Genomic DNA, 10,080 nt, shown 5'->3' on the forward strand with positions numbered 1-10,080 from the left:
GTAACCGCCATATCTCGCTACCAAGTGCCGTGAAGTTTGAAAACACAAGTCAATAAAAAAATTAGCTCAACCCGATTAACTTACTCTATATGAGAGTACGTGGAGTACATGCGATTAGTTATCGCTTTGAAGCCAAACTGACATGCCACAATGTGCACAAAGAGCAAAAAGTGTTTGATCTGCACATTTGAAAGAACCACTCTAAGCGTGCCATAAGGCTTGCCAGAGGCATGTCGGAATAAAAAGTCTCCCTTCGCATCAGAAAATGACAGATGATATTGGTATTTTGTTACGTAGTATAATGCTCATGTAAAAAAAGCATTTGTTTATATGTAAGTTAGAGATGCGTTTGAATTTTCCAGATGCAAAAAAGTTTTCCAACTAGCGGATTTCTTTTTTACAAACTTTGATTAAGCAAATATGAAATAAAGCTTAAGCTTGGGGACAAACAATTTTAGGTAATCATTGATAGCCACTGTTACCTCTGAATACACTTATCATCTAACGTCAAATTTAATTTTTTAATTTTTCTCTTTGTTTTTTTTTGATTACCCATAATTGTTTGTTCCTAAGCTTAAGCTTTATTTTGTATGTGCTTAATCAAAGTTTGTAAAAAAGAAATACGCTAGTTGGAAAACTGTTTCGCATCTGACACAAGAAACATGATTAATATGAAGTTTAGTCGCAGCATAAAACAAAAACCAATGAAATAACTTACGTTTACTATGTATGCTTGCGAACCATAGTTGCTTCAGCTAATTAAGTGATTGACTAGGCCTGTAAATTGTAACCAACATGTCATATCAATGATCGTGTTCTATTATAGTTTTACCCATTTAGACGCTGAACGACAATACTTTTACTGCTTCTTCATTGACATCAGAACAAGATATCTTTTGGGCTCACTTTTACCTGCTAACTCACGCTGGTTAACAATAGCCAAAAGTTGCCAAAAGTAAAAAACCGTTCATTGTCCTCTCTTCTAGCCTCTGATTAAGTGTATTTACTGACGGAAATGAGTGGGCATATAGCTGTTACACGCCGCCAATCGTTAGTTCAGCAAATAACCTAATTGCAAATAGAAGCTGAACTCGTTGGTTCGACGCAGCTTCCTGGGTCACTCTTGACTCGCTCAGCTGTTATGAGAATATAATGTCGAACCAGGTAGAGGTCCAGTTCTGGATAAGGCATCAGAAGGACAACCACAACTACTACCAGAAGCCATAAATCAGCCAGAAATCGCTCAGCCCCAATTACGCCATCGTCATATGGAAAATGTCGTTATACTAAACGCTCAAGCAACGACTAGGAAGTGGCCATCGAAGTGTGAATGAATAAGAAGAATAAGATCAGTCAATAAGTAACCGGAAAAAAACCATGCAGTAACTTAGGCTTTATATACACGCACGAACTGTGGCTGTTCAAACGCTCACTAGGATCTTAACACAATTACGGGATCAATAGGCAGGTATATTTATCATACACGCAATGATCTGATACAGATTCGGCGCATCAATTATATTTCACTTAAATCATGTTATCGGAAGGACATTTTTTGTGAGAAAAAGGACAATAGAGGGAAAAATAATTGTTATATTTCTCAAGTGTAACTTAGTACCTTTAACGAAACCCACTGATTTATCTTACAGATACATACTACAGTTATAAGTAAATACATTGGGAACTGTCTGCGAGAAGGAGCTTTTTTGTGGCATTTGTACTTCGTAAACTGCGGAGTCGATTCCTCTCGCTCTTCTTTTGCCCTACCTCCTAGACCAGGTAAATCACCGCCGCAAAATGTTTTTCCTTTTCGACAAAATAAAAAGGTCCAGGAACTAGATGCCGTCTTCCTTCTGGGAACGACATAACGAAATCATCGGCGAGCGTGTATCGTTGTTTCTTCCAGCCGTATCATATACGTAGCTGGGTATAATTTTTTTCAAAATGCTTCTGTGCCTTTTAAGAGTGCCGGAGCAGCGTCTGTGCTGAATGCATTTGTGTGCGTATGTGTGTGTGCGCGTCTACGCATGTTCGCGAATGCAGAAACGGACTCCGACTGGCGTTTCTGCTGCTGACGTTGGCGACTACGGTTTCTGCTGGGACGCACCGTTCGTTGAGCTGTAACCCTGTATGATGACCATGGTCGTTCAACAACTTTTTACTGCCCTGAAGGCAGAGTTAGAGCGCAAACACATATTCGAATATTTCGAGTCGCCTTCCAGCAATGCAAGCTTGCTCGAAGCTGAAACGGCAAGACGTCGCGCTCTCAACCGGCCGCCGGCGGCGCTTTTATAACGGCGAATATAGATACGGACTCCGCGCGTCTGAAGGCCACCATGCACGGCCAACGGCGTGCACTCAGTAGAACAGGCACGATACCGTAGCAGGCAGTATCCGCCGGCATCGACAGGCCCGCTGCTCGTACAAGTAAGTAAGCATACAGAAATGTTGCTCTGGGTCGCACTGGAGTATTTTACAATGATCACAGCTCCTACAAGGTCGCTGAACTATTGGCAAGTCGTTGGCTCGCGAAACATGCTTAGAAGGTTCATCCATTAGGTGAAAGCGCAGCGAAGAAGCGCACGTTTAAAGACAATGGTGGACCACTGAATCCATGAAATACAAACTAGACAACTGGAAAAGCATTTCAGTCGAAAGAAATGGCGAGAAGATCTTACATTTTATTCACGATTCGCGACACAATGAAGCATAATACATTTATTTATCTAAATGAAAGAGACATAAACGAGAACTCTGTGACCGAACAAAGGGCCTCTTTGTATTTTGCTGTCTGTGAAGAAGCTTAAAAGCTCAAGCGACCTGTTTTATCCAAAATAACCATTAAAAAAAAAACTGAGTTCCTTAGCTGTTTTTGTAAGAACAACAAAGAGAAACATGTGCAATCGAGGCCAACTATTACATACTGCTTGAGCACAAGATCATTTGTTGTAAGTTTATACGAAGTAATAATGTGTATCCTGTTTTCAGACATCCCGCCATTTGGCTAACAGGAGAGTGATTAATCTTTGTTTCGACCGCAGCAACTTAAACTATTTTTCTGTGTAAATAATAAGTCTTTCGCCAAACTGACACAATCACTCTTTTTTTCTGGCAGAAATCGCGTCGCTCGTCGTAAGCGGCGGAATTCAATTTGACCGAAGAAGCTACTACGTAAAGTACTGCATACAATCGTGCACCGACTACAAAATAGCCAACGATGATTGGGTTGTTTACTGATCAGTTGTAGTAAGTTATTAACGGCAAGAATCGCTCGGCCGCCTTAAAACGATAATAAAGGCTTCGTCATTGGTTGGTCATTGGGGAAGTTGGGTCAACGCAAACGACATATAAGCTTAGTTAATATTTTCTGTTCATATCACAGTGTGTCACGACTATCATTTCGCAATTAAGGCTTGCTACGAAATATTGGCCGCTCTGTTCGAAGCAACGACGGTTTGAAACGACCAGCACCGCCACGATTCGAGGTGCATCCAATTCAATAATTCCACTTCCAGGAAGTATCGTCGTCGCATGTTCCTGTCACGGGACGCCACTGCAGTTCAGTTACAAATGCTCATTATCGATAGTCTTTTACATTGTTCGAGTCTTCCTCGAAGATCAAAATGTGTCGGCGCATAGAGTCGAACGCAAACCATCTCGCGGTAATGTGTTTGCTTCCGGTTAGTAGTTGAACCATACCAAGGTTGAGACTGCGGTATTGTCAGGTCCTGCTGACTACAACTTTCATTTTTTACTCCGCGGTAAGTAACATGGATAAAATGGGCCACGTTAAATGCGATGTTAAAGATGACTGTCTTGCTCGTTATCACGATAAAGTGTCGATTTATGATTTTCTTTTAGATAACAGTTCACTAGCCAAAAGGTTTCAGTTATAGTAGACGACTTACCCTTAACATGGTCTTGGTGAGCTCGGTCCCCAGATGTTCGCTGTCGAGGGACTTCCGACCGTTACATTTAGCCGTGGGTAGAGCTTTTGTGTACGAACTTTTTTTGTTGACAAGATCTTTAACTCCAAGCTTAAACAGCATAATTGCATCGTATATCAACGCGACCTCCGTCTGAAACATATTGAAAATCCACGCTCACTCTGTTATTGCCATATCACACCTTACAGTGCATCAAATTCGTATGAGACCTCAGCCTCACACTCTTCTTATTCCCACCAAACTCGATTGATTGCTACAGCGTATCTCTAAATTGCAAGACACATCCTTCCATGGCACGTTTTAAAATTAGCGAACGTTTTGTTTCGCTAGTTGCAATGCTTGCACAAATCGACAGCAGAAAGGCCATGCAGGCCAATGAAGGATGCCCTTCGTTCGCATTAGATCGGCGATTTTTTCATTCCGACAATTTTTAAAGACAGGAAGTCCTTAGCAAATTGTCAGAATGCGCACATTTTAATCGCTAACCATTCGTCGTTAAGGCTTCATTAAGTGCTTGGTCGAAGAAGAGTGATTCACTTTTTTCTGCCTGGTGAACTTGTGTTAGAAAATTAAGTTACAGTTATCCTTTTCGGATACGCGTGTGAAGCTCGAGTCATTCATTAGAAATCATCTCTGGCATTTTATTTCTCTATTGAATTAGAAAGAAGACCGCCCCCCTGCAGGGCACACACTTACTACGCGTTGTTACCCATTCGTACAACGATAAAATTAGAGGATACATTTTAGTGGCAAATAAATTAGATGCGGTTTTAAATTTCTTGTTAAAAAGTCGTAATTTAAAAAATTAACTACAAATTTTCTTCTTCCGTGAATTCCTAAACTCTGGAAACTGTTGCTCGATACGAGTGGGTTTATTAAAATCTGGGAACGATGCATCGCTTAGCTCGTTGGGCCGTCTGATGGAGACGCACTTGCAGAGCCAGGTTTAGCGTAAAAACAACATCCGAAGCATTAATTATCTTTACAGGCATTTGGTTCCTGGAATAATGCGCAGCGGTAGTAACAGACGTGAAGCTCAAGATAGGAAAATATGACAATAGACAGAGCCTGTCTTGATCTTCGGGACGGTCCCTAATATATTTTAATTGGTCTCTTCGTTGGAAGCTGGCCTTTTGCTGGCGATTTAATGCTTTAGCATAGTTAGTTGTCAGCGTAGATACCATAAAGTGTGTTTGGATTAACAGTGCGCAGGTAATATTATAAATGTCTTGCTACTCTTTTTTTTCGGCTCCAAAAGCAGTAAGAAGCAGGAAAAAGGAGACGAAAGAAAATGGCGCTCAAGGCGGTTAGTCTAACAGGAACGACGAATTATATCACTGCAAGCGAAAGCCGTCAGTGGAGCTATTGGGCTGTGCTTGAGCTGAATGTTGGCCCAAAGTCGGCTGGGGTCATCGGGGACGCTCGTTAAAAAGGCCCACGTCCAGCATTCGGGGCGAGGATCCGATTGCCTTATGGCGGCAATGTCCTTATAGAGCGACAACGTTTGGCTAAATTGCGCCGATGGGATTAAGTCTCCTTATTCTTTCACCTTCGAACGCCGTAATAGAGGCAGTTTTTACTTTCCTCGGTTTCACCTCTGTGAAACAACAGGAACAGCAGCTCAAGCTCACATTCGCACGCTAGCAAAGCATAAAATGGTACCGATGCAAAAAAAAGGATAGTGCAAACTATACTCACAAAACTGAGAAGGTACTCACAGACAGCAGAGGACCGTTAAAACCTATTCAATAACAAGTTCAGCCAGTTAGGCCATGCAGAACGGTGACATCTTCGGGCTGAAATGGCTCCGATCTGATATTACAGCATGGGGCATCGAAGATAATTGTCACATCACCAGTATGGTAACGATAGCCTCAAATACACGTTCGGTCAATGCTAAATTATTTCGACATATTATGCCTAAGTGTTTTTTTTTACATTCACATACACATGTGAGTCCGCAGCACGCTAAATCGATTCTGGGACAGCGACGATTGTCGGCTTACGTTAATTTTTTAGTATAAATAATTGGGTGGATCAAACGCGTGCCTCCGACATACATATTTAGGGGCAAGGATAGTACCCTCCGATATTTCTGTAAGCTTGTCGCAGACAAAATGATACGAGGAATAGCGGATGGAAACTTCCAAATTTCTAATGTTGTACCCCTCTATAGAAACGTATCTGGGGCAAATTACTTTATAATAGCGGCAGTATCGGTCAGTTGTACGGTAGTCAGTTGTATGGTGATTGATGGTAACGACACATTACGGCGGCAATCAGCTTCTTGCTACCAATAGTTACTAAACATCAATTATAAACCGTACTGAAGATTTGTATTGCAGTTGATACTGTTATTACATGTTTCGTAATTACAATTATTATATAGAAGAAGAAATTCTGTTACGAAATTACAAAGATACGCTACGAATTAGCGTATCTTCGTGACATACTGTTACATCGTACTGCTCGATAGCATATTATATAACAAAGGTGGCAACACATGACATTAAACTTGACACGAAGGTAAATTTACTTGATGCATTTTTCAACCTAACTAACTTATTGCAATAACTCCATCTAATGAAGTGAAGAATAGATTTGTCTAACGTATATTTAGACGGCTTAAGTCACAATTGCATGTATACTAGTCTTCCAATATTTCTAGGTAATCTTTCTTGAGGGAACGTGCATTACAAAGTAGTCCTTCCATTCCAAGATTATTGCCTTTCGGCTATGTAAATAAATAAAAATTGAATCGATATTTATAATGATCTATAGATATCCGGCATATGGAAACAATTGGGAATTTTTGTCAAAGAAAAATTTACCCTAACTTAACATTAATTGATTAAGGAAGTGCATTCTAAATTAGCAGATGGCCAGTCCAGCGACATTGTCTGTAGGGTAATCTCAGCCCCTTCAGGTAATTATCCCAAATGCTATATTCGTATATTTGGCCATTAAGCCCTAAAGCGTTGCAAATCGCATGTGTAACAAAGTGTCAACGCACGTACAAGCGAGCTAAGCAATGTCGAAGGGCAAATGGGTGTTATTGATGCGTCTTGATTACAAACGTAACCGTAGCGTCCGAGGTGTGTACCATTATATGACCCCATAGCGGATTCCACTCAATTACTCTGGAGAGGCATGATTTAGCCCATTTAATTAAAAGATCAGCTGGTCTTTTCCTTACTCAAGGTGCACTGTCCGCAATAATTTTGTGCTTCAATAGCCTATGAGGTGCATTGAAGACATCAATGTTACTGAGCAATATGTGGTGCTTGTTGTCGATAGCAAGGATTTGATGGGAATCAGGTACCACTGTCGCTGCAGTTCGGGTTTTTTGGATCGCTCTTATTCTGGCACATTTTCTATGAGAGCGGCATTTCGCATGTGACGAATCTAAAAGCTTGTAATAAGCTGCGTGCAGCCTGACACTTCATTGCCGCCCAGACCAGCTTGGAGCAACGTTCAGTCGTCTACTCCTTTCTCAGCACATCTAGGAACATGCTTAAAAGGACGAACGATTTAAATTTGACGTTAGTTTACATAAATACCAAGTATTTAAAAGCAAAATGGCTATCCGTTTCGGATGCAATTGGGAACATAGGAAACTTTTTTGAAAGTTTTCAATATGAAAGTTTTAGGCAAGTCCCTATTCTGTTCAGTAACCCTATGGAGTATCCTGAATGTCGAGTATTTCTAAGGATCTGTCGATGTATGATGACTTTGTCCCCAGGGATTTATACCTGCAATCCCTGCCGTTTCCTGCCTTCATTGGCACTAAACAGCATACGTCTAGTTACACCTATCAGATTAAAGAGACGTAGCTGGATAGCGCTGAGATATTACCGACCTGGCCATCATTCATGTCTCTCACCATCTCTTGACTGACCTCTTTGATCAGTTTCAGCATAAAACATTAACAAGCCCGTCGTGCTGCAGCACCCCTTTTTCCATTCGTCTTTAATCCCCCGTTCCAGCCTGTGAAAGCTGTCGGTCTCCATAGCTGCTCTGACGAGATATGTGTGGGATTTCAGTTTTCCTGGATCAGGCTGACGTGGGTTGGCCTGGCCTGTACTGGCCTGGCTGGCTTCATTGCTTAGACTGCTCTGCTTGAAGCTTCTGGTTAGTCAGTCAGCTCAACAGGACAAGGCACACTGGATACGACCCATAGAGAATGACAAAACCCCATAAAGGGAACCCATAGGTCATATGAGATAGTAGCGTATAGGAACCAGGAAGCATGGCCTAACATCTTGCTGTCTAGCATATCTTGACCCGCCCGAGGCGATACATTAGTGACAGGCAATTCGTTTGTATATATCTACAAAGTCGACTTAAACAGAGACGAAAAGGCATCTGCCAGACGCCTTCCATGGACAGCATGCTGAAAAATCTATATAAGACACAAATTCAAATTTCATAGATCCTATATTTATCACTCGAGAGATAACTGTTCACGATAGTCTTTTTGGTTGCGCAGAAAACAACGCTTACGCATGGAAAAAGATACCCAACAAAAGGAAAAAAAACTTCCGTTGCCTTTTTTTGTATCAATAATGGATAGACTATTGCTTGGCCTGTAAGGAATAGTAATTTCATTCCTTTGTTTGTTACTAGTCAGGTGTTGTGTACAGTTAAAAAGCTTTTCGGTTGCTTGATTGGGTCATTGCCGTCCCATTTGTTCAGATCGTAAGACTCTTACGTTGGAATCCAAGGATGGCTATGTCCAGTGCCGAAGCGTAGCGCGTCGGGCACTTTTTTTCAAGTTGTGAAAATAACTAAGTCTGTTTGTTTCGTGTTCAGCTAAGACTCTCTAGCTCACATATCTGGGGTTATCTTACAATTGCTTTCCCACAAAGATGATTCAGGGTAAAACTCGACGAAATCGAGAAGTCGAGTGGAGTGCGCACTCTAAGTTGAGGATGTCGTTTTTAAACTTAGCAATCCACCATTGAGTAGTTTTAGTTGTAGTCCCTACCAGAAAATCCCCGTCGTACACACCGCAGCTATTACAAGTTGGTTCGGCAATTTTTCTTTCACCTCGCTGAAAAACGCATAAGGGCTATTTGAAAAAATCTATTCTCTATGACCCGGTATATCTTTGTTTGGAGACTGAAGTGCTGTGGTCTGGATACGACTTAATGACAGTAGTTTTGTAGAGCGAGACAAAAGCTTTTCGATGACTCCAACAATCAGCCAGCGGGGAATTCGAAAAGTGAATCGTTGAGTAAAAATCGACATAAATGCACCAACCTAACACGGTTAGTAGTAATTCAAGTCCGCATACGAACAAAGTGCGCAAGCCAACTAGTAGATACGATAATCAACCCAGTGTAAGCTACGAGCATTGCTATTATAATACGAACATATGCATGCTTCAGCTTAATCCCTTCGCCTATTTCATTTTTCGGCTTCCATGTATTTAGAATTACCCAGTAGGTTTTTGATCAGTGAAGGATGTCTCTAATAGTCCGTATAGTCAAACAAAATACTAAGGACAAAATATGGGGGGATTAGGACGTCCGTAGTTCATTTCCGCCCTGGGCAGTAGCCACTTAGTCCACACGGACATGAAACGTGGAGCGGGAATTCGGCTGGAGAAAAAGGGACATAAAAAAAAAGCATAGGCAAGAGAAAAGAGAAATAAGGGAGAGGAAGCGCGTTCAGGACAAACAAGGAGGCAAAAGGAAGAAGGCAGAAAAGGGCGGATTGGGTTTCATTCCATTTTGTGGTAATGGTGTACTCGCCCCTTGCCTTACTCGTCTCTGCTCTCTAGCCTTCACATTTCTCCACTTTTTGGTCCTGGTGTACCCTTGCCGTAGGACCGTTTCGAGGTATAAATAGGACTTGCAGGCTGTGGCCTGCTGTGGTCCTCCCAGGACTTTCCACCAACCCGCGGACCGGACCCCTTTTAGTGGAGCGCTTTATGTAAAGGGGCCCACTCGGGCTTTTCGCTGTATAGGGTTTGTGGTGGTAGGGTATAAAAGAAACTTGCAGGTTTGAGGGCTGAGGGGGGCGTAGGGAACAGTTGGCAAGGCCAATGGGCACTTTGTTCGCCGCTGCACTTCGGGCCACAGCAAGTATCCCGCCGCCCGTCCTACCGACAATTTTCCTATTCTCCATT

General features: G+C 41.9%; 1 protein-coding gene across 12 annotated transcripts in view; it reads right to left on the bottom strand.

The window, feature by feature from the left end:
• LOC111247579 (glutamate receptor ionotropic, kainate 1-like) overlaps nucleotides 1–10,080 on the bottom strand; it is a 124,464-nt gene that overhangs the window by 58,382 nt on the left and 56,002 nt on the right. For 10 of the 12 annotated variants that reach the window (XM_086982408.1, XM_086982407.1, XM_086982404.1 and 7 more), the window contains one exon: nucleotides 3,909–4,079. The exons of the other annotated variants lie outside the window; for them this stretch is intronic. In XM_086982408.1, coding sequence (XP_086838534.1) covers nucleotides 3,909–4,079 — 171 coding nt within the window. The remainder of the gene's footprint in view (nucleotides 1–3,908; nucleotides 4,080–10,080) is intronic. 12 annotated transcript variants of the gene reach the window in all.

This window comes from Varroa destructor, unplaced genomic scaffold, assembly GCF_002443255.2.
Source record: "Varroa destructor unplaced genomic scaffold, Vdes_3.0 BEIS01000003.1, whole genome shotgun sequence".
Taxonomy (NCBI): domain Eukaryota; kingdom Metazoa; phylum Arthropoda; class Arachnida; order Mesostigmata; family Varroidae; genus Varroa; species Varroa destructor.